This window comes from Daktulosphaira vitifoliae, unplaced genomic scaffold (assembly GCF_025091365.1).
Source record: "Daktulosphaira vitifoliae isolate Bord-2020 unplaced genomic scaffold, ASM2509136v1 Scaffold_1, whole genome shotgun sequence".
In the NCBI taxonomy this organism is placed as follows: Eukaryota; Metazoa; Arthropoda; class Insecta; order Hemiptera; family Phylloxeridae; genus Daktulosphaira; species Daktulosphaira vitifoliae.
Window position 1 is genome coordinate 85910725 of NW_026099572.1, and position 26306 is coordinate 85937030.

Here is a 26306-nt window from a genome sequence, read left to right on the forward strand (position 1 = left end):
TAAATATATGTATTAGTTTAATACTCTATAATTATAAATTATAAATGTACTGTAGTTTTATAAAAAATTAAAATTCACAAAAATACCTTAGGTATTGAAAAATCGGGAGATTACAATCTTTTATTATGATTATTTGTAAATTTTACTTTTATGTTATATTTTACATAATACCTATCACTTAAATAATTAATTATATTAAGTAATAGGAAAGTAAGCAAAAAAAAATGTTTTCGTGTAAAAAAATTATTATAATACGTAAATAATTACAATTTCATACTAATTAACAATTTTAATTAAATAACAATATCTACTTAGTAAGAAAAATGTGAACTTTTTCACATATCGAATGGTGTTTTGAAAGGCACAATATAGACAAATAAAAAACAATTATTAAATATAATATACAAATCAATTAGTGCTTCAAACAACAAATAAAACTAAGTTTTTATTCCACATAAATTTTACACAATAAAAGTAGTCTGTTTTACATTTATATATTTTTTAATAATTTAAGTTACAAAAATTACAAAAAAAACACTTATAGCTACAAGTAGTTAGAGTAATAGGGATATTATTTGAATTTTTTATTTGATGTTATACTCAATATTTACAGAGATTATATGATAGATTATTAATAATACTGTTTTTTTGCACAAGTAGGAGTATAAAATTTAACCAATGAATAACAAAATTAATGGAAAACTTTAAAAATTGTATCGTTTTGATTACTTGAGACGATAATTTGGTAAAAATAACTTCACACATATCGACATATAAATTTACACATATAATTATAATTATTTACTGTTAATCTAAAATAAACATAAAAGACAGTCTTGGAAATGTAATGTGTTAGTAAAAATAAATACTAATAATTATAACATAATTTAAAACAATAAATTTAACTAATAATACAATTTTACAAAAAATTAACAATGCATAATAATTGTGAATTTCATTAACAGTTTTGATCACATATTTGCACATAAAAATATTTATAAAAATATATATTTGTAATTATAATTTAAGCTAAACATATTTAATCAGGATGTTTATCGATATTTTGGAAGAACCAATGAGTGAAATGTTTTAATTGTTGAGCAGCACTATTTGACTCATCTTGTAGCCTCCGATTTTCTTCACGTAAATGTTTAACCTCATTTTGAAGTTCCATACGCATTTCCATTTCACTACGTAACATAATTTCTAGATCTTCTGGACTCATGTTTGTTCTATAATACAATATTTATTGAAAAATAAATAAATTTTTATCATTTGTAATATATTCTTAGGTAATAATTAGGGTTCATATCTTTATATATTTATAAAAAATTTTGGACTACTTCCAAGACATCCTGTATTCTGAAAATGTATGATAGGCATATAAAGTACCACAGGAACATTTTTTGTTTTAGGAGAGTTAACCTTCCATGCTCTTTAATTAAATTCTTAATTAACATACATTGTTTAGCGTTAAGAAAAACAAACACTAATATCAATTTATCATTGATGTATTTATAATATACTTTATAAATGTATAAAATGTAGAACCCAAGTAGTAATTTATATTCCAAATAATACAACAATCTATGAAAGCTTTAATCATTCAAATTAATATTTTACTTGTTAGTGCTTGGGATATTTGTTATCATTCCATTTGTATTCTTCCAATACTGACCTCTTTCTTCATCAGAAGGTTTTATTTGACCTCCTGCTGATACCTTTCGTAATGCTTCTGTAGCAGTATCAACTAAAATTTTCCAGTTCATTCGGTCAATTGGAGTATCCGGAAGTGGTAAATCAGGAACACTAGTTAAATTTACAATTATTTTTTTGTTGATCTTTAATTTGTCATATTAAATAATCATGATAATTATTTTATCAATATCAGAAATAAAAATTTACCTTTCTATTTGATTTATTGGTTTCATTTCACTTAAAGCTGGGCTTGGAGCACTGGATATAACAGTAGCTGGCCGAGCTTTAGTTAAAATTACTTGACTTTGTTCAACATTAGTTTCGTTTTCTCTAGATTGGTTATTACTAGGAGAGTTATTATCCTAAAATATGTAAATATATTGGATTAGTATGAAATGTTTTTTTTTTATTTGAACCTATTAATAATAAATACCATAAATGATGCCTCTAAATTATAATCAAGGTCAATTAACTTCATTAAATCTTCTTGCAAAGTACTCATATTTCCACTAAGGCGACTACTAGTATTTGAATTACGTCCAGATACACCAGGCCTTAATCTTGGTTCACCTCGATCTACACGAGGACTTTGATTTCGACTGCAGTTATTTTTTAAAATTTTACGATGACTATGAGGAGATCCAGTGCTACTACTTCCAATAGTAGAAACATCATCTAGAATTGTTAATAAGTTAATCAAATTAATTCTAAAAACTAATTTTCACTATCGATAATAGTTAAACTAAATATAAACGAAAATATAGCTGAATTTATTGGAATTAAGTTATATTTACCTTCACTAGCTGCTAAAAGTTTTTCATTTAATATCTCTGGTATGTTTCCATTACTTAAATTCCTTTTAAAATTATTACTATCAATTAAACCGTTAGTACTTTCTAAGTCTATTCCATTAGTTGCCTGAAAAATTCAAAATATTTAAATTATCAATAAATATTTATGATCAAACATTTTTTTTAGACTTTATTACTTTTGCCAAACGTTTCATAGATCTTCTAGGTTCAGATCGTTCTTCAAATTGTCTTTGGAGATCATTATGTTCAGAACTTTTACTAATTAAATCATATTGCTGAATGATATTTTTATTATTACGTGGTTCAGAGTACACAGAAAAGGAATTGTTTAATGTAGATAAGGGTAACGAATTGCTTGCATGTACTTTAGTATGAGTCTTATTAGGTGTTGGTGTTAATCGAGTAGGAACAGGTGGAGGATCTTCTAATAATACTTCAGGTAAATCATACCATCGATCATCAGAAGAGTGACCACTTGAAGAACTAGTTAGTGTACCCTAAAAAAATCAGATTATAGAATTAAGGTGATAAAACCAGTGAATGAACACTACCAGTCAACAAACATCACTCAGTTTTTAACTATAAAATTATCCAATTTGATTGTAATAAATCGATGTTAGTAGTTTTTATAACAGAGAAAATATCTAAATTTAGTCCTATCACAATATTGCAATTTTTTATATAATATCTAACAGTAGCTAATTCAAAAATAGCTAATTCAAAAATAGCTAATAAAAATTCAAATTTTTAATATATAATTATGAATTAAAATTTTTGGGTTAGTTAATTTTAAATACTTTTTCATTATTACTATACAGAAAATAAATATTTAATAGTTTGATTAGTATAACATAAAAATATAAATTAATAAAGAACTTAAAAAGATGAAAAACTGCTCATTTACTGGTGAAGTTACTCTATTTAAAAAATGACTTAAACAAACTACATTTGTTTACATGAGTAAAAAAATTACCTCTGGGTTTTGTGGAAAACGATTATCTAGTGGTGTTGTATAAGATTTGTTGCTGCCCATGGTACCATAGCCAGAACTATTACTAGATCTTGGTGGAGATAAGCTACGTTCATACCTATAATGATAATATTTTTATAAAATAAAGTATAAATGCAGCTAAAAAAATAAAATAAATACATTTTGCGGTGGTTTCCAGTAACAGGTTGTTGAAGAGCAATTTGTTTTCTAGGACTTTTAACTGCTGTTATACCTGTAACATTTTCATATTCAATTTCATATCCTTTTGGTGAGCTACTATTATCGACACTATAAGAACAATTTTGAATATGACAACCCCTAATAAAAAATTAACAAGTATTAGAATAAAAAGTTAAATATTAACAAAAAGGAAATTTTAATAATTAATTAATTTAAAATAGGATTTTTTTAATTGTTAAAAAACATACTTTCGAGGGGAACCATCTGAAAGAGGTGGAATAACGGTTACAGTTACTAGAACACTTGTTTTTAAAAGATCAACCATTTGATCATGAGTTAATGTTGCAACAGCTATTTTGCATATCTATATAAAAATAGTTTACACAATTATTTATACTAAAATGTTATAAATAATATTATTTACCTCTATAAGTCTAGAATTTTGTCTTAAACCCGCTTCCCAAGCCAACCCTGATTTCTCTACTTGAGTAACTAAGCCATCTGGTTGAACATGAAAACCAAGTTGACCTAAAGAGTTACGATGTAATGATAATTCTTGAGCAACAGAACCTTTAGTAACTGCACGCAATCGTACTACAACTTCCATTAACTCATCACGATCACCATCACTATAACCTTCATGCATGTGCAGTGTAACACATTCACCCTCATGATAATAAATTCGGAGGCTATGTTAAATTAAAATTAAAATAAATAGTTTTCAAAAATTTTATTTATTAATTTATATTTTTGTAATAAATAATTAAGATATTAACCTATTAGTTTGTGTAGTCCAGCCTAAAATAGATTGGCAAGGTACAACTAACAATATGTCATGACTATGTTCTTCAATCAAAACCATAGAATCTGACGATATAGCTAAAAGACAGTGGGCACCAATACCTCCATTCCCTTCTTCTAATACTACTTGCCAACAAATCGCTCCTCTTTGTGATGCATCAGGTTGAAACCTTGGTCGCCATCTTTCTTTCTTCTTACTACTGAATGATAGCATTGCTAAAATTGAATAATAAATTAAAATTTATAAACAATAAATTGCTTATACAACTTACAAAACTTTTGAATAGGTTCTATGGTAGTGTTTGAAGAATGATTTAATGTTAAATCTTTAAGATATTCTTGTCTAGTACGAGTAGCCATAGTAGCAAATTTTTCTGATCTATGTGCTGCATTTTCAGCATTTATAACTAAAAAATAATCATTTATTTAAGAAATATGCATATAATAAACAAATATACTAAATTACTTTTAGCTAATAAGAAGCTACTAAATGCCTTTGATTTTTTAAATACAGCTTCTGAAGGAATAGGAGGACCAAACATTTCAACTTCTTTTGACCGTGTCACAGCAATACTAGTTAGAATAAAAACAAAATTTTTTATTTCATTTTCATCAGTATAATTACTAGGTATTAAATTAAAAATTATTTTTTAATTAAAGTTTCAGTATATTTAAAAATAAATATTACCTGTATTGTGTGTTTTCTGTACATGGATTAATTACTCTAACTACAATAAATACATGTTGAAATTGAGAACGTATATTTTTAGGAGAAAATGGTTGAGCACCAGGTTCTTGAAATACAATTGTAACAATATCATTTCCAATATGCCTCTTTCTAAGAAGCTGTAACAATATTTAGATAATTTTCAAAACTTAATTATTTTTAAAAGATTTTTTTAAAAATTTTACTTGTTGTCTATTATTTGGTGTGAAAGGTAACATTGTGGACACATGGAACATTATTTCTCGATTTTGATATTGACTATAAAAAGAATAGAGTCCAGTAGAATCAGCTGAAAAATATTACAATAAATATTAATGAATTATTTATAACAAATATCTTAAATTAACTTAATAACCCTACTCTTATTGTCTAATCCTGCTCTGTATTTGTTAAAACCTTTTAGACGCACTCGTTGAGCAATACTATCCATAAACTGGTAAAATGCCAAGCCAGCTTCTTCATTATTGTACATATGTTCTTCTGTGTATTGTCCAGCACGACAATACATCACTCCTACTTTATAAGTATGAGAAATTCCTTGTTCATCAAGCCCTAACAAGAGTTCTTCTACTCTATTAGTTGTTCCACCCAACCTTAAACTAAAATATGAATGCTTTTAATTAAAGGTATCATAAATAATAAATTCAAAATAATACCACAGATAACCAAAAATGATCTTTTTTAACAAACATAATCATCTGAATTATAGACCCGATTCAACAAAATTATACCCCAGTATATTACTATTACTCATGACTTATTATAAATGAAAACTAAAATAATACTTTTGTATCCTTAGAAAAAAGAACTTTATGGAGATATATGGTATAACTTCTATAATAGTTTAAGTGATTTTACCAAGGAAGAGGGATTTCTGGTACAACGTATTCAAGAACTTCTTTAGTATTTATATGTTTAGAACTATTAGATGGTTTGATACTTGGAATGGCATCTTCAAGAATAGAGCCCCGTAATGTTTGTAACTAAATGAAAATTAAGTATTAAAAGTTTAAAATGTTTAATCTTTATTAAATGTGAATAAAAAGATATTTACCTCACTAGTTCGTATAATGATTCTATACCTAAATAGAACTGAAGGACTTGAACTACAACCATTTACCGTCGTATCCATTTCAACTTTCTCTCTTTTTAAGCTAATTGCCACTGGTCCTAAAGTATCATCCATCCCAAACCAATTATGATGTTCTAAAAAAATTATTTTAGAAAATCTAAATTAGAATATAAATTTATTTATGTATTGCAAAAATAAAAATCAATAAGTTAAGTAATATAATAAATAGTTTTAATTCAAATTAATATACAGTATAAATAATTAAATACCTTGGCCATAAAAATATTTTCTATAATATAGATCACCATCATCTGTTGTCTCTATAAGTCTTGAATAATTTTCAGGACAAATTCCTTCAGTCCAATGGGTTTCTCCAGGAGGATATTCAAGAACTGATACCCCATAGGCCATACGTGGCTTGTGATATAATTTTCCATTATTTAAAGTTGAAACTTGTCCAGCTTGGGTTCTTTGAGTAAGACTAACTTCCCGTTCACCCTCACCTCCAAGCTCATTTCGGAAAAAAGGGCAGCTAAAATTAAACAATCATAAAATAAAATATATTTTTTAAATCACACATTTATAAATAATTTATACCTATCAATTAAACTATTGTGTTTCCCATCACCAAGATCATCTTCAACACTATCTGGCGTTGAAGATCGAGCAGCTAACATTGAAGCAGCTGATGCACCAGTAGCAGTATTGCGTCTTCTAGATAACATAGTTTGTAGTTTGCGTGCTAATCCTACAGTAGCTGTTAGTGATTGAACATCATAATGAGCAAATCCCCTTCGTTTCTGCCTATCATCAGATCCAAACTCATTACAATTTGTACCTATGTTGGAATTGGAAGATGCTAAAGTTGTGTCATCAGTTGTTCTAGAAAACTTGTTATTTGCTCCCCAAAATTTATGGAATTTTAATTTAAGTTTTGGACTTGAATTTCCTTGGGTTGAAGATTTATCTAAATGAGAAGGTGGAACAATGTGGTCATCAGGCGGAGTATCAACTGGCATCTCTCTATATCTGATTTCACGGTCGTTACCTAAAAATGTAATATTAATTTATTAACAAATAGGTAATTTTCTTAAAAACTTTTTATATTGGTCTAAATTTGGTAAAAATTCTTACCGTCAATCATATCTAAAACAGTAGGACGATAATCTTGGAGCATTGCAAAAAAATGTTCACCATTTGTTAAACAACCATTTGAATTACGGTCAGAAGCAGCAATCACATCGATAGATCCATGGCTACCATACTCTCGTTTCAGCATTGGACTTATGATAGAACGTTCATTAGATTGAGATTCAATATATTGTGTACTTCCTCCAAAATGGGGATAGTCTGCGTGGGTAAGTTCGAGACTAGAATTACTGCGATAGAGCGGGTCTTGGGCAGACCTTTGTCGTGATGATGACGACAGTCCGGCACCAGTTCGCGCTCGCAGTAAATTGCTGTTGTAGTAATCCATTGGTACTGCATGTTGTCGTGCCGCACTAGAGCCATTTCTAGTGCCTTCTAACCCTATCATCTCAATCCACTAAAAATATAAAATAAAAAAATTAATTTACAGAAAAAATTTTAAATCACAAACAAAATCTTATCAGTAATAGTTTTTCGTTAAATGATAAACAGTGTAAAATATATCTTTGTTTAAGTTATCTTTTGCTCCACATTTTTATACTTAACTATTCTTAAACAATAAACGTTAATANTAAGTTATCTTTTGCTCCACATTTTTATACTCAACTATTCTTAAACGATAAACGTTAATTTTCTACTCAAGATTTACCATTTATATGTTAATTAAATATTTTCAAGTGAACTTGCCAACAAATTCATTATATTTTATATTATTAATAAAATCATTAAACAGAAGATTTTTTTAAATATGATAAACTTAGCAAATAGCGTAACAAAAATGTATAAATCTAAACAATTTTTTATTACTAAGATTATTTACGAAATTCATCAATCTTCAAGATTATAGCGGAAACATAATTTTGATATCTGAATGAAGTATTAAACCACTAAAAAAATAACAATAAAAAACCACTTTAAATATATATAAAAGTACAATTAAGTCAAGATATTTTATGAGTATAGGTTAACGTAAGAAGGTTGCAAACAAAAATTATACCGATTTTATTATTTTTCATATACTATTGGAGGCACGTACAATCATGATAGGCGCGCGAAACGACCTTCATCAGGAACCGCAAGTCGAAACCTGTGTTATAGTGTGACACAATATTGCTTATTTCTATTACAATACTAAAATTAAGATGAATATTTTTAGCTTATCTAATAAACTATATAGTTTTTGTATCTGTGAGAAATGTAATTGTTGTATATGATTTTTTTAATAATTAGTATTCTCCATTATTAATAATAGGGAAGTTTATTAATAAGGAATTATTTTAAAGAATTGTACGTCATAGTGTTATGATCTCATAACACTATGAGTTTTTTTAAAAAAAAAAATACAAACGAAGAGCAAAGAGATAGAATAGTTAATTTCATTTTCTTAATTGAACTTTAAAATCTGCTAACTTTTTTATTACAGGGTAATGTTTAAAAAAAATGAACTTAATATGGTCCTCAGTGTCAATACAACTCATGATTTTAACTCTCCGATTGGCATAATCGAATTATTAAAACACTATGTGGGTATGTAATTGTAACTTGAGATTTCAAATTTGTCAAACGATTGTTACTTTTTCAAACTTATCTTTGAATTGTGATTTATGAAAACGTTTAGTCCAAAACAAAATAATACATAGCGTTATTTATAAATAAACTAAACATTTAAATCATCATACGACTATTTTCAAAAGTAAACGATGCGTTTATATCTCAAAACATTTTTATTAAGAAAAGTGATTTTTAAAAAAAGGGTGACTAAAACCCTTTTATAAAAAACGATTTATTTAATCATTACGTACATTTAATTTAAATAATGTTTGAGATCAATTCATTGAAAGGTAATAAATTTTCACTCATTAATACCAGAATAAATATTTTACTGCATTCTAAGACTATAATGCATTCCAAAAGTCAAAATTTACATTTGATATTGACGTTATCTCAAAAAAAGTAAATTTTATCCCCTAACAATTTTATAGTTTGTCGGGTGCTGCATGCAACCGAACACTCCATTGGAATGTTAAAGAAGAAAATAATGCCATTTTTAAGGGTCACTCGCGGGTCTCAATAACAGACATCCTGCGGGGCAATAAAAGTTGGAATGTCGTCAACTAATGCTACTGCTACCACCGCTGGGATAAATATATAAGCGACTGTGGTGGTGTACTCTTTTTTGTCCTATTCCATAGACCATCTGCCGTCTATCCTCAAATATCTTTCGTTGTCGCAATATATTCTACTCGAATATGTGTTTTGATTACGATTTAATTGAGTGGAATAACCGCGAGATTTTAAAGTCACAATGGAAATTCTTTTCGAAAAGTATGCGAAGAAAAATATCATGCATCAAAAATAAATGTGTTACACGTTGCGGAGATTCACAGAGTAACGTTCATTGATGGCACAATACTTATAATAATTAATAATAATAATAAGTTACGAGGAAAATATACAATTAAAAATAACGGCACATTTGTATAAGGAAAAATAAAAAAAATTATTTACGTCTATTTGCTGTGATATAACGCAACTGGAACTGCTAATTGAAAGTAATGCGCTATTATAGAACGTGTACGGTACTATTTTTTATTGAGAAAAATAGACGAACAAAAATGTTTCCTATGTACTATACAATGATTAACTATATTAAAATAATTAAATATTGGATTTAAAAATATATTAATAATTATTAATATATTATTATAATAATATATGAAAAATATAAAAACCTCGACATAAATTTTTAATTAATACACTTATATAACTAAAACTAAGACATAAAATTGAACAATTCTAAATTTTCAACAGCGTAATGAAGAAATGGTAAAAAAAGTTACGCTACTCATTGCTATGCTTGTTTAGAAATAGAATCGAGCTAGTTTAATTTATAAATAAACATAAATACTACTGGTCATGAAACTGAAATCTACATTAAGTAGAAAGTCAAACAAATATTCAATAATCGAGTCCACCTTGCTCACATCCTACACATATTCGTATTGAGATAGTAGAAATATAATAGAATTATATGTAATTTCGACGCCCATTTTTTTAAAAAGCAATGTAATGATGTAACTCTATATAATTGAAGTCTAACAATAATCGTAACTGAATCTTTGAGTTATGTTGTATTAATTTAAATTAATTGAATGAAATACACGAACTATATTAAAATAAACATGAAAATCATACACTCTAAGCGGAAGTCATACATTGAAAAATTAAAATAAAAACAATTCGGTAGAAATAAGTAATATGTATCTTGTCAGAAACGATTCTGTTTTTAGATAAAAACAGAATTCAATTTTATGTGGAAATTTAGACGCTCAAAACATTTGTTGGTTACTTCAATGCATTGAAGAAATAAAGTCGTAAACAAAATTATTTATGTAATGTTGTAACATAAATATGTAATTTTAAGGATACCAGAGTACAATTTACTAAGACGTAGAGTCCAAGTAAAATGTGTCGTTCAACAAAAGCGTTTTTCAAAATAATCGATATGACAATAACTTTGCTAATTACTCCACTATACTAATTAGCTATTGGTCTTGTTTGTTTAAGTAAATATTCTTACTGTGGGCGTGATCACGGCCATATCCGTCGACGGAAACACAATACAGTAATTTCATGCCTATTATCAATAGTTAGAAGCACAGTCGCAATGTTTGCATACGTTAACGAGTTATGGTTTTAGAGTAATAACGTAGCGCGATAATATCTTAAAAATCGCCTTCTAGGTTGATGCAAAACTTAAATCCATAGAAAAAATAGTGTATGTATTTTCTCTAAAGTAAGTCACATTATTTGTGTTCAGAATACATAAGATAGAAAGAGGGAGAAGAAAAAACAATAATACGAAGAAACGTGTCACAGACATCGTGATACTGATTCCACGAGTAGTATCAACTATGACCCGAATTAACAATTTATTCTTAACGTTTTTTTATTTTAAGTTATAAATATATACTGGCTTTTTTAAGAAGGTTAACTCAAGCACGATAAGTGACGACTTAAAATGTTATAACATTTCTACATTATCATCACAAAACACAGAGACAACTATAAACAAATGAGACTTAATAATGAGTTGGGAACGCTTATTTCACTTGTTTATAATGAGATAATAGTAAAGACAAACTTAAATACTACGGTGCACTCTCCGGATACTTGATTGTTAAATAAAAATTTATTCATTACATAATTGTACTACAAAAATGTAAAACTCTACTTTTCTGTGCAAACCCAGCCGTTGACGATTATATTATTTTTAAACGGTAAACTCATAATTGTTGTCCGAAAATTATGATGCAGCATCGATGAGAGACCAAGAATTTTAATACGTCAGAGGTCATGAATGGTCTTGGAATCACCGATGACTAGTTATTTTTTACTATTTAAAAAATTATGTTTTTCTAATTACTATCTTTTTTTTTATTTATTCTAATTTTGTTTTTAAAACAAGGACTAAAATTATTCCGTTCTAAAAAATGTAATAATACTAGAAAAGTGAACATAATAATAAATAATTTAATTTTAACGCGACTAAGCTTTAAAGTTACATGTAATATAATAATCATATTATTTTTTTACTTATATATTTGTTTTGATTTTTTAACTAAACCTTGATTATTTTTTATTTTGAATTACTAATTCGCTAATATGTAAATAAAATATGACGTACTTCAAGAGAAGAAAACATATCTCAAGTACTTGATAAACAGAGAATTGAATATAAGTAATTATATATTACATTATAAGTTTTCATTAACATGTAATAAAAAAAGGTTAGTAAAAATACTTTCTGAACTTCGAGATGAAATTTTAAATTTCATTTAAACAAATTTAGTATTAAAATATAAATTGTTTGTAAAATAAATTTACAGTCTTAAAATGGCCGAAGTAGGAAATCGACTTCACACTACTAATCAATAAGAATACTTCAACCAGGGCGTACAAAAAAGGGAGGTTTTCCGGGAACTTTTGAACATTCTTTCCCTTATCGATGAAAGCAAACACACTAATATTACGTTATTAGAAAAACTAACACTAGAACTATAAGCTGTTTTTAACCTATGTCAGTAAAAAAAAACACGTATCTGTATTATGCTCTTAATCAGAAGGATATTATTTAAATTAAGAAAAGATTGCAGATTCCTTTTACAATTAAAAATATGTAGTAAAGCTACAATTTTGTAGTAATATATAAACATTTTCAGACTATATAACGTCTATGAACAAAATTAAAATAAAATCATGGTCTGACTTAAGCTCGAATTAAAAAAATTAAACCATAAAAACAAAGCAATGTAAAATTAATACTTTTTTAGTTTTGCATAAAAATTAAAATATGACTATTTTAATAAAAATTCATACCATATTCTCACAATCTTGTAAACAGTTATAAAATGTATACAGGTTTAAATAAATGTTGTGTAACAGAATTATTCAGTTAAGTATTCGTGCAGAAAACAATCGTAAATTACAATAAAAATCAATGAAATCGTGTTTAATGAAATAATCCGTCGGTAATATCTGCTAAGATTAAATCAGTGAAGTCGTTTATTATAAAAAAAACCATCTTAACCAAAACCATACTGGCAGGCCATAAGGAGAGATTTATAGTATTTCATAGGCGTTGTTGTGATTTTTCGAAGGTATTCGTTGCAAATGAGATATATACACCTGCCCCGCAGGTTTGAACAGATTCACGTGTTGCCAATTTTTTGAATGTCTCAAATATTTTAGCCGTTAATAAAAAGTACTGCGTTTTGAATCAAATCCAAAAATAAAATGATACACCATATACGAGCTAAGGCGCAATGATTATTTCGGGTAGTATGCCCACTTTACAAAAAAGGGCAAAATATGTTCTCCTTTCTTCACCAATGACACCAGAATTTTTCTATACCCCATAAATTCTCTTTCAATGTTTTTTATTAATGGCATGCTGTTGTAGTGTATGATGTACGTTTACTGAAATAATACAGCCTTTAAATGCAACGACAATCTTTCATATATTTCACTACGTTCTGCTGTATCGGCCATTGTAGACAATAACAACACGTACCAGAAGAGTAGGCAATACATACAGGGAAGTATTATTATTCTTCTTGGGAACGCAATAGAACAATAACGCACATTATCGACTTTTAGTTGGCTGATCAAAAGATACCATGACTTAATGTCTAGTTTGGTAAAGTGAAAAGAAGACGAGACCTTCATTATTGTTTATATATTGAACAGGAAAATTAATTTACATTAAATATAGATTACGTTATATACAGAAAGAAGCCAAGCTCAATCGACCGGACATTTTATATGACCTACTTATCTTGCGACTACGACTGGCACGATGTTTCGTGAAGGAACGGATGCACAACCAAGTATTTTACAATCAAATACACAAATAAAATAAAATAACTTAAAATCTATAAATATTAAAATACATCTTAGTCGAACGTTGCCAAGAAATGTTAGAAAGTAATAGAAGTCTAATAAATGACAATGGCTTTACTCAATACTATTAACTGGGTTGTTAATCCCTCCTACGCGCGTCAGTAATGTAATTATATAAAAAAAAAAAACGTAAATAGTTTAAAGTTCTAAGATGCTTCAAATGTTACAATGATACTTATTAGCTAATAGATTTGGCATAAAAAATTGTCCTAATTAATGACACTCAATAACTAAAAACATACTCGTTAACATAGTGCGATCCAAACAAAAACTAAATTAATCTTTACCTAATCTCGCGTTAATTGCAATTATAAATAAAGTACCAAATGATTTAGACAACGTAATAATATAGTAACAATATAATAATTAAATGTTTCGGCATATTATGTTATTAAAAACAAACATTAATAGAAGAAAACATAGCCAAAGTCTGCCTATGTAATGCTATACACGATATTGGAAAAATGGGCGCAGTATACATGTTATGATATTTTATATGGAATTCTATTACACTGCATCGTGATGACAAATAGTATTTTGCAAGGCACTGAAGTCTGACTGGTCATGTCCTTGGCGAGCCCTCATTGCTCTGGCTAAAGTATGCATAAATAATATTGTTATGATCGTTTACCAGGGAGTCTAATCGGGCTTGCTTTTAAATTTACCTTACTGTCATTTTAAATATGTCACGCTTCATTAATTAAAGTTGCGTCAATTAACAACGTGGACGTCAGTCTTCTTAGTCATAAATGCAAATCATATTGGATAATCTGTTAAAACATTTTTGAGACGAGAGCAGCACGTTCTTGTGAATGGACAAAAGAGCGACTAATCTTAATTTAATGTTACTTGTATTAAAATTGTAGTCCGCAATCATAAAATATTACTTAAAAACTATTTTTTCTTTTTATGAATACCAAACATTTTACAGAATGATTTCTTTCTCGCACTATAATTACATCAAACTAATCTTCAGACGCGTTTAATTAAAAAAAAAATAGCGTGTATTATTTTAACACATAATTTGCTCAACGGTAATGGAATAGTTCCCTTTTGCTGAGCTCTGAAGAAACGAGTCAATATACAAATATACGGTCGACTAATTACCAACCAAAAGCTTTGTTTGTAAGTCCACGGAGGTTGAATTAGAATAAGCACTTAACGACCACCACAAACTATGTAAACGAAAAGTGCACGGCGTAATGAATACATATTATGTTGAACGGTGTTATATTAGCAAACATATTGTAATAACACAAGTCCATATGTAAAACGTATAAGGAGTGTAATAATCATTATCAGAAAAAAAAAAAAACAAAGTTACCATTTTTTTGCGAGGTATTTGAAAGGATTGCGTAGGACATAATTAAGTCGTACACCATGAATAATTTTCAAGGCTATAATAAAGTCTTTAAAACAAAGAAGTAGAAGTTTTTCTCATACAAAAATATTTTCTTCTACTTATATTACGTTATTTAAGTTGTGATGGCTCAATATTTCTCTACGGCGACCAGAATACCATCAAAATGACTAATTTACTAGTTAATTAGATTAAATAATATAGAACTCACCTTGCAATATACGCGTTATTACATTAGTGGACGCCCTTACGGTCTGTCATAGGGATACAATCGAGGTATAATTGTGTACTTAATTTTCTTTAATTCATTGTTAAAAAAAAAATGACGACAACTACCGTGACGGGCAACGTCCTTTTGGGCTAAACGACGGAAGGAGGCGTAAAATTCTGTCGGAAAAAACGCACAACTCATCGTCACTTTGCTGTGAACTCTTATGTTTGTACAAAGAACGGATATTGGCGACGATCGGTCGCGCACGGTGTACGCTTTACAGTTGTATCTTTTTATTGTGTTGTTTGCTCAAACGTCATACTGTATATTAATATCAAACAAGGTTTCATGCGTAAAACCTCACGGTAAAGACGACAAAATAAACGCCAAGTCTCTTAAGTACACACAATTTAAATAAATAGGTACCAGAACTGGAAGACCGCAGCGTAAAATACTACATAAACTATCGCGACGGTATGTGTGTACCGAGTACACACTTCGGACGGGCGCAGGTGAACGACCTACGTCCGCCACGACCAATAGTAGAATGGACTTGGGATGTCTAAAAAAATTATTGTATATCAATACTGTAGGAGAAGTAAAATTCGTTTTGAAGTATAACGACATTAAGTTATTTGTTCAATGGATAATTCCATTGACAGGAGATTTAAAAATTACGCAGTAATCCATTCGGTAAGTTAATTGACAACGAAAATATATCATATGGGTTTTTGATGACAACATACACTCATTTTGGTAACACCACTAGAAAATGTGTGCAACGGGATTATCTCCGGTGAAACAGTATTGCACCTACCTCAATTCAAACATTTAAATAATACAATAAAAATGAACAGAAGAGGACACGGATTATTATTTTTAAATATTTATGGGCATCTTTAAAATTATGACAAACTATTATCATTACCACAGGCGGCTGCTAATGATGAGCAGTCGTTGATCTAGACTTCAGACTAATTAATTAAGTTTACTTTCCAGTGGAAAAGACAAATGGCGCCTGAGCATATGATTTAGTAAGGGAAATTGATTAGTTTCACTGAATTAAAACTAATGACTTTTAATGTTAAATACATCCGAGGGTTATGACATTTAAAGAGTAAATAACATATTGATTGAGTTAAGTTGACAAATATCTACCCGTTTTCATAACGATAATATTTTGAATAGTCATATCATTTGTCGAATCTAATTAATTGGATATTAACTTAAAAAGCATTTCTACCGAAGGAGACGAGTAACTTCAGCTATCGGATAACATGTGATTATATGAAAATGCGGAGGAAAATAAAAATCAATAACTAACATTCTATTGCAACAAGATGTCAGTTATTGATTTTAACTATAGTTCTCTCCAGAAACTATTAAAAAATATTGTTTCCGATAATATAATATTGTAATCCACTGTGCTATTACTTATATCTACAACGATTACCACGACCATAGGCCGTTCAAATTACTGTTGTTTTTTATTCCAAGGTCACGCGAACCATCGCGCAGCAGTGGTAGTGGCTTTATGTGTATGTGCGAGTACACTGTAGTCGACCAAGATGATGATCGAGAACGGAAATGTTTAGAGTGCGGAACGTATTATTCAAATGAATGAAAACCCCGTTAAATAGGTTTTTATGCGGGCAAGACAGGCTTCATCGCGTCCATAATAATAGAGTAACTCGGCAACCGAACAAAACATAAAAGTTGTGTGTTAAACGGAATGTTTACTACCACCCGAGTATTTCATGAGTTTTACCAATCAATGTTTAATTGGTTGATTAATGTAGTTTTTATTTTTTGATTCCAATATACCACTAGAATGGAAGTTATGGTGTAATTCAACTAGGAAGTCGCACGGTAAAATAATCTTACCGTGGCGGTTGCGGAACAAATGGCTAAAGGTGAGCACCGACGGAATAATCAGCACATCTTCCTACATTAAATTATCATTGAATACCTCGTCATCCGTAGTAGCAGTGTATCATGATAAACAGCTGGTACCTCCTCTATTAGACAACCCGTTACTGAGCATACATCACATTGTGAACGCGCAATGTTCCTATAACACTATGCACATACCAAATCTAGCAAACGACATGACATAGACACTGTTATCTTGCGCACCTTTTTATTCATTGCGACGTTTTGTAGTCTGCAGCTGTGGTTTTTCACCATTATGATTTAACTTGACGGGGTTGTTCGGCAAACAACATATCGTGACCAAACGTTGGACGGAGGGCGTTCGACGGTATTTTACCGAGTACTCCACTAGCAATGTTTTAAAGGTTACTGCTGCCGTTAAAATCGCGTGAGAATTCTTTTGAGAAATTCTACTCTCCACTAAAACTCTTATGATATGAAAATAATAAGACCGGCTTTTTTATTTTTACATCATACGATACGATTTTTGTGGTTTCGACCACAACAATATTATTGTATACCGTGTGAACTTTATGGTCATTAAATAGTTACAACAGTTTTACGCAAATGTTCGCGCGCTTTGCTGTGGTTTATTGCAGTAACCAAAATTGTATGTAAACTTAAGTCGCACCGCAAAACAATGTCACTAAGACTTATGAAATGCTAAGACTGGAAAATTTAATCGCAACATATTTCTTATCGCAGGTGTTCTTTTCGGTACTGTGACGTGGTGGTACACGTTGTAAAATAGCCACACAGAACTGTTTAGCGATCAAGAGTCAATAGAACGTTATTATTACTTTAATGGCGACCCTGATTGTACGTGTAATAAAAAATATGACACACGCATGACCCGCAATGTTGAGTTTTGACCGAGAAGTCCACCTACGTGAAACACTGACGCGCGTTCGACGCAATAAAAAAATTGTCTTACGAACGAGGAATACAGTTATTGAACATAATACAGCGACCACGAAACTGGTTTATTGCTTCAGGCTCATCGTCAACGCTAAAAACGTGCAAGAGTGTGTGTTCGCGCGCCCAGTAATAATAATAATAATAATAATGTAAACCGGACAGCCGAGTCTCCCCCCAAGTTGGGGTCATTCTTCGTTTTGATAAATTCAGACACGTGCTCTCATTGTTGTTACCACTCCCCCTGAAAGCCTACAAACAACTTGAAACGGACACACATGTAAACTATGCGGATACTCTTCAATACAGAGTTTCGGAAACGGCGAGTCTAATGAGTCATCGGTATCATCATTGGCGACCACAGGCCACCCAATGCAAAGTGACGATTATGCAGCGGAATTCACTCCTAAGATTAGCAGTGTAAATGCAAATTTTAAACACGGTGCCAATGGAAATTGCGCTATTTTGCAAATCGCTTGAACACAAGAGAAGACCATAAATTAAGGCTGTTTTGTTGANCACTCCTAAGATTAGCAGTGTAAATGCAAATTTTAAACACGGTGCCAATGGAAATTGCGCTATTTTGCAAATCGCTTGAACACGAGGGGAATACCATAAATTAAGGTTGTTTTGTTGCAATCAGAGACAACAAAGTATTTTAAGAAGATATTTCAGCACGACCTTAAAATATAACAAATATGTTCTTAAATTAAACATTACATACACAGTACTATTATTTGGTCGACATCGCCGGAACTTTGAATGTAATTAATGAAAAAGAGGTGTGCCATAGAAATAAACGAAGTCAACAAGGTGGACTGAACATCGTTAACAACTGGACATTTAACTTAGTACACTATTTAAATGTATCAGTTAAATTGAAATTGGCTCATCTCAATTTAATAAGATTCGTCCATAAGATGATAAAATACTTAACGGAACAGTAACTGTAATTGAACCGAGTTGTACGTCAATAATGAAGTGCATGGGTCTAAATTAGCATCTTATAAAACGGTCGTGACTAATTAAAAAAACGTTCTAGATTTTGCCGATTGTTCATCCGAGTTGCTTTAACTTATGTAAGATCATAGACCATGTCGTAACACGGTCTTCCTGTTTGTCCAACGCAAACAATTTAATTGCATTAATTAAAATCTTTACTTTTTCTTAGTCCATTATCGTAGGCAGAGGCATTGGTCAATCACATGCTTTTGCATAACACCTCAGATACGTCCGAGTAATTAACAACATTCACTCCCACGTATTGTCTCGCATTACTCTATCTTAGAGTATCAGAGATAACATTTAAAATTAAACAATTAATTAATATCGATATTAATGGTGTCATAGTTTTAATATTTATTAGTGTACATGCTTAAACTAAAGGTGTACAGTAGAACAAGACAAATAAATGCACATCCAAATTCGTGAATTTCATCCCAATCCGTACAAATGTGACATAAACAGTTTCTCATAAATTATCAACTAAATACAGTACAGTCATTGTTATTTATACTCCTTCGTTAATGACAACGTACATCAAAAAGAAAAGGCTTACCATCATATATCAAAAATAAACCAAATACAATACACATGTCAATAACACTCTTAAATAGATGGACTATGAAACAAATAATTCGAAAAGGTGCCGTGTAAAATTTACATTTGTGCCACAGTAAATAAAATCAATTTATTAGAAAAAGTGTTAATAATCATAGTTAATGTAGCTAGTAAAATAAAAATTATTGTATTGGAATGATGCGGTAAATATCGAATATATCGGTTGACCTGCGGGCCAATAACCGGATGTCACATGCAACTGTAATTAGTATGAGCGGAAATGATGGTCTGTACATAAAAACGACTGTAGATTAGAATGAACACAATACACAACCAAAATTCAAAATTAGATGATAGATCAGAACTTCTAAACTGACTTTCAAGCATCTCTTTTAAAAAAATGTATATTTATGCAAACGTCGAATAAACATTTCACGGGAAATGACTAAATAGCCGTATGCCAAACGCGGGCAAGAGCGAGTGCTAAATTTAGAATTGTTTAAAGTGGAATAAATTTACACAATACGGTAAAACGTTGCTTACAACACACATAGTGAGTAACACACAATAATGAGTGTATTTTTAAAGAAATGCAGGGCATCGTATTGCAAGAATAATGTAAGACATTAACGCTTTCTATTTCCGTATCGCTCTCAACGCTCTGCATAAACTTCAATTTAAACAAATGATAAAATATACAACTGTTCAGAAATTTATTATAGTATTTTTGATGAGATTTAATGATTAATCCATTTTAAAATAACTAAGGGATTACATAAAATTTACACATCCAACGATTTGAACTCCACTACTACCTGTGATGACAATGAAAAACATATCTTTAAGCGTCTAGAATATTGTTAAAAAAAACCAGACATCCTCGTGGAAAGGATTGAGAAATAAGAACCATTCCTGTGTTTCTCGTTAGTACACGGATATTTACGTTTTGTACATTTCGGCTTCATATTTTTTTTTTAGTCATCCAACACCAGCTGCGAATGGGTGCCCGCAAACAGGAAGGTCTGCTTTATAATATCTACAACACATAGATATGAATAATGTGTGAACATCCTTTAGGTTTCGGTCGGTTCAATTACAAAACAACGCCATACAAACAAACATTGAGAAATAATAAAAATCAAAAAACTTAAAAAAACAATACGCATGTTTATGGCTCAAGACTTAAGACACGATCCGAGATATTTAAGGGCGGTGGCTTTTAGAGCTGTCACATGTCGATACCACCACATTACAACGAGGATAAATACACATAACTGGTCTCGTGCAATGTTACCCCGAGGACACATTATTTTTCAATTAGTCATCGCGCTTTGTGAGATGTAATAATATTATGCGTGCATAAATAATATTATCATTTATACACGCATCTATAAAAGTTAATGAACAAGCGTTAGTGTATGGTATGCTTTTACCGGTGCGTCATGATAAATATAAATAAACCGATCTCAATCATTACTAAATTCAAAATCAATATAGAAGTACACTTTGTTTTCGGTTTACCCGAAAAAACAAGCCGTATTTGGTTAGTCGCAACAATAACGATAGCATTTAAAGGAATTGAAAAGCACACGTGTTGGAGAAAAGTCAATTGGACTAACTATAAGGTCAATAGACAGAGTCACTGTCTACCGAGATATGTAGTTCATTGAATTTTACTTTTTTAATGAATGAGAATTCATTTTTTTTTTTTTTATATTTATAAGACACAAACGTCTACTTCTGTCGACTAAGCTTTTTACAATTCGTCAATCTGTCTGAATATACTGCAAATAAATCAAATATTGAGACGTTTAAATCATGTTTCGGATATTTCATTTCAATACGATCTAATAGCATGAAATATATAAAAATTCGTAACTATTATATATGACTAACAAAATACGATATTATAGTTTTAGAAAAGAAATATGTGCAATCGTGATGTTTTAAAAGCTTCTGTGTGCTCAGAAAACCGATACAAAGACGAATAACAACTACTTTAACTTTTATATTGACACAATATCTGTCTTAGATGAGAAACTGACTACTGTATTAGTACTGGTATGCGAGACGACACCCGGCGCGGTGACGGGAGATGGTTGGTTGACACATACGTTTTGGTGCTGGCTGGACCGGCAATGACAATGACCGCCGCTACTGACTGCCAGTGGTTCTCATGATCCGGTCAAATAGTTATAATGGCCGCACTGGGCAAGTAAAAAATGTATGAAACGGAAATAGCATATTTAATCACGTTTAAACAAAAGATCTGGAATGATTGACCACGACGATATTTATAGCAGTAAAAGTCAAATACAAAAAATCAAGTCTGCTTGACAACAGAACAATTGCAAATTTAACCAGGTTAAAGTTCTAAATCATGAACACGTGTGTATAAGTGGAAAACATTTTTGTAATACGAATAATACACTTTAATTTTGCCTACTATGTTTTAAGGTCCCTAACTACGCCTATGCAGAAGAAGAAAATTAGTGTTTTCATTATAGATCCTTAGTGAATGGACAGGCGTTAGGAGTGTGCATCATTTGAACTACGCCGGATATCCTCTTGGCCATTCTCGAGACTTCAATCTTCACTGTTATAATATAAGATTTTACACCTAGATGATCTCGATTGTCTTCTTTTTGTACAATGTGCCCGGTTGTTCTCACGTTTAAAACGAATAATAATAGTCGCGAGGTAAACTAAACGACTCTACAGAAATGAATGGGCGTTAATTCTGCAATTTAAAAACAAATATTCTACGTGTAAAAATAAAAACGCACATCGTTATGGTGGTCCAGTACATCAGTATATAGTATTTTATCTTACAAGTCTGAGTTTAATCCATTATTCGCGACGGCACGCCTAAATAACATATTGTGGTGCATTGACAATTTAAGTTTGGGTGTCGTTTTAACACCCACAAACAAAACTCGATCATACATTAAACTATATGATATGATAACAACAAGTGGTCCCACGACGATTTCTCTACATATGAGTCTATGTGTAAAAAAAAAAATCATTTTAACTTATTGTTATTCAATGAAAACCTAAACAAGAACTTTGTTCATAATGTAAGGACAATGCTTACAAATTACCGCATTATGGCATTGCTATGGTTGTATTTACAGATCAGGACAAGCGTAGGAACCTATAAACCTAAATAAATAACCTATTAAGATGATCATCAATCAAAACAATAAACGGTTTTCTATACACAATATTAGAAAGTGAGTATATAGATAAATTTAAACGAGATCTGATTTTTTTTCGTTAGACCTCGTTTGGGAAAAAAAAAACTGCGGTGATGTATTCCAAGGGCAATGTCTACATAATACAAGAGAAAAACAAAAGTACACGAGTACTCGTAAAAATATAATTATTTTCTCCTATCATTACACGGTGCATTGTTCCATAAATTTTACACGTCGAGTGTATAATAACATGTAGAACGTTGCCAAACAGGAACCACGGGAAAAACAATAGTAACGACACACGCGCGCAATCGCTGAAAACACACACGGTTACTATAAAAATATACAATGCAAAAAAAACCAAAGGATTTGTTGTTAATTCATTCGCACGTCCGTGTTTTTGTTTTAACACCCTCCCCATAATTATGGCAAAGAACGTATTACAAATATTGATTTATTTACCACAAAGAAACGTTCATGTGTTTGTTTCCTAACCATTACGTTATTAATGGTTCGCGCGTACAAGACAAAGAGGAGATCTCATCAACCCCAAGTTCACTAGTATAGATACTCTTCATGAATTCCAGGGCAACGGTGGACGTGACGAAATGAGTGCACGGGCTGGGGTTTATTATAAAAGAAAAACGTGTTAGGATTGCTCTAGGCGATTTTCGGGGCGTATAGGTCTTTATTAATATTTTTTTTAACAAGACGCCGCTGTTACATCGACGTCGTTATTAACGAGGGTACTACTGATGTTCCAAGGCTAATTTCCTTCATTGTAAACAATGTGTCGGGAATGTGATCCAATATACAAATCCAATTATTCGGTCTAATAAATATGATTTTTTAACAAAATATTCAGTAATCTTGACAATTAGAATTCATTCTTACGGAAAAAAAAACTTTTAAGTTATTAAAAATTATTCAATGTAATTTTAACGGGCAAAGTATTAGACAGTGTACACATTACGGAAACGTTTGAAATTCTTACCCGAGACTAAGCAAAACGTGCAGATGAAATGATACGACACCAAAAATTCAATAATAATTACAATGAAAACTAGAATAGCGTAAAAACGTGCTCTATGTTTCCGGTTATTTTATTTTTTGGATTTTTGGAATTCATTCAAAACGCGCAGATATCCGCTCGAACTCCGCCCTTGGCATTTTTGAAGTCATTGAGAGCATCGCAGCTGCCAGTGCACCAGGCTATGGGTCTACGGCGACGTGATGATACACATAAACATAGGATTACCCACACACTTGTGTTAAATAAAAGTAACCTTTATTTTGTTAGTACTAAACAAGCAATAGATGCTTTTAGACCAGACTTCATGGAGACATTAGCTAGCGACAGCTATTACACAAACGTGTTACAATATATTGTGTTAATAGAAAAAGTATACCATTTATCTGAAAAGATAAAAAACATCCCATAGTCGCACATTTAAAATGAGATAAAACAAACCCAAACTAATAACATACAATTTCTTTAATAAATCAAGATAAAATTGTCACTGTGAGGAATGGGTGGAACGCTAACTTTAAAATAAAAAATCTAATTGCATTTGAATAGCCTACAGACACTTGCCGTCCTAAGCAAAAAAACAAACTGGAACGATACCAATGGTCATTTAATTAGACACTCGATTAAAAGATATACGATTATTCACATCAGATAAAATACTTCACTAAAACTGATAACCATGAGGTCTGCAAAAGTCATTATAGAATTTCCAAGTTATTTCACAAAACCGACAACGTGTCTATCATTATATTCGTCGTGTACTCACTANAAAACTGATAACCATGAGGTCTGCAAAAGTCATTATAGAATTTCCAAGTTATTTCACAAAACCGACAACGTGTCTATCATTATGTAGTACTCATTACAAACCATTTAAGCGATATCAATAATGACTATAGACATAAAATATAATACGGGCGGTAAAAATATACTTTGTAGCATCTTAAGGTCATTATTTCACAGAATAACAATTATTGAACAATTAACAGTATCGATTTAGTCGATACCACAATTGTTTCATTAGTAATACATTTTTTTAAAACATTTTTTGAGGACTCGGTCCTTTGGTGATAGTTTCCTTAGGCTAGACCATAAAATGATTTCATAATAATAACCGGAGGGGGGTACTAACATGAATTATTAATGATTGGATAGCTTCGGGCAATTTAATTTGGGTATTTACTATGATATTATTATATTTAGCTACTATATTCGGGATAAGTTATCGACCAAGAAACATTTTTGAAATAAGTCGTTAAAATGATAACAGGATAAAAAATAAAAACATAAACAATGTATTATCATTATCGTATAAAGGAGCTCTAGAGTCGCATGATAACGCTATGTTAAATAAATAGTGAGAAAAACATATTGATTAGAATGAAGCAACAAGTTGTATTAAAAACAATTTTGTACTTACTTCAAATTACACAAGAAGTCAGAAGATAGTAACGATGATAATTCCATTTGGGGTACACCGTTTGGCGTTTCCAGTGAAATTATGGCAATTTTTTTTTTTTTTTATTCAGTCGCTCAGGCTGAAATAACCACAAAATATATAAAATAATAATTAAGTACGACTTTATTTAGGTTAGAATAGAACGCTTCGAATTGCGCGCACGTACACTGACACCAAACACAATAGTTACCACAGAAAGGCGGTACGCACGCACAACGATACAACACAGAACAGTCGTACTTGCACACCGGCGGACGGACTGACAAGGAGTACTGCCCGTACCGCGCACGGCGGTAACGAAAAAAAAACGAAATAAATAAACAGACTACGTAGCGACGACGGTGGCGGCGGCGGCAACCGGATTCGGAACGATGCCGCGACGTTGGCTAGAGGGACGACGACGAATAGGAATTTAAGGGGAATCGGTGCAACGGCGACAGTGCCTGCTCCCCCTTCTCTTCACTGCTACTACGCGCCCTCGCATTGCTATATAGTTGCATCCTGCCAGTAACCGATTAGGGGTTCCTAAAATTGTATTCAATTTACCAAGCATGACGACTAGTTGCCACTTGCCATGGTTTCTTCAACATAAAGCGTTTTACATTTTAGTCGGCAAACTATATGTTCACTTACACCGACTAATTTATACTTCAAATGACTTAATTTAATTACGTAATTTTAATGAATATGATGTGTAACAGGACTATTAAATTAAAATACCCATAAGCTTAGGGTGGACAATGTTTT

General features: G+C 30.7%; 1 protein-coding gene across 1 annotated transcript; it reads right to left on the reverse strand.

Moving 5' to 3' along the window:
- Nucleotides 1-362: 362 nt before the first annotated feature.
- Nucleotides 363-25847, reverse strand: LOC126906523 (signal-induced proliferation-associated 1-like protein 1). Its single transcript, XM_050687083.1, has 22 exons — nt 25521-25847; nt 7416-7827; nt 6879-7329; nt 6551-6813; nt 6264-6415; nt 6068-6192; nt 5570-5808; nt 5395-5498; nt 5171-5328; nt 4949-5055; nt 4755-4889; nt 4458-4698; nt 4106-4370; nt 3930-4045; nt 3661-3819; nt 3484-3598; nt 2687-3007; nt 2493-2616; nt 2132-2373; nt 1906-2060; nt 1624-1809; nt 363-1232 (listed from the first exon to the last, which is right to left on the reverse strand). The coding sequence occupies exons 2-22, from the start codon at nt 7816-7818 to the stop codon at nt 1040-1042; spliced, it is 4254 nt and encodes a 1417-aa protein (XP_050543040.1). The 5' UTR covers nt 7819-7827; nt 25521-25847; the 3' UTR covers nt 363-1039.
- Nucleotides 25848-26306: the final 459 nt, after the last annotated feature.

Excerpts from the sequence above, each read along its gene's own strand:
- LOC126906523 (XM_050687083.1), bottom strand. The coding sequence starts at position 7,818 with ATGATAGGGTTAGAAGGCACTAGAAATGGCTCTAGTGCGGCACGACAA. Across the intron at positions 4,699-4,754 it reads AGAACCTATTCAAAAGTTTT|CAATGCTATCATTCAGTAGT; the intron begins GTAAGTTGTATA and ends ATTCAATTTTAG. Across the intron at positions 1,233-1,623 it reads AATATCCCAAGCACTAACAA|AACAAACATGAGTCCAGAAG; the intron begins GTAAAATATTAA and ends ATTGTATTATAG.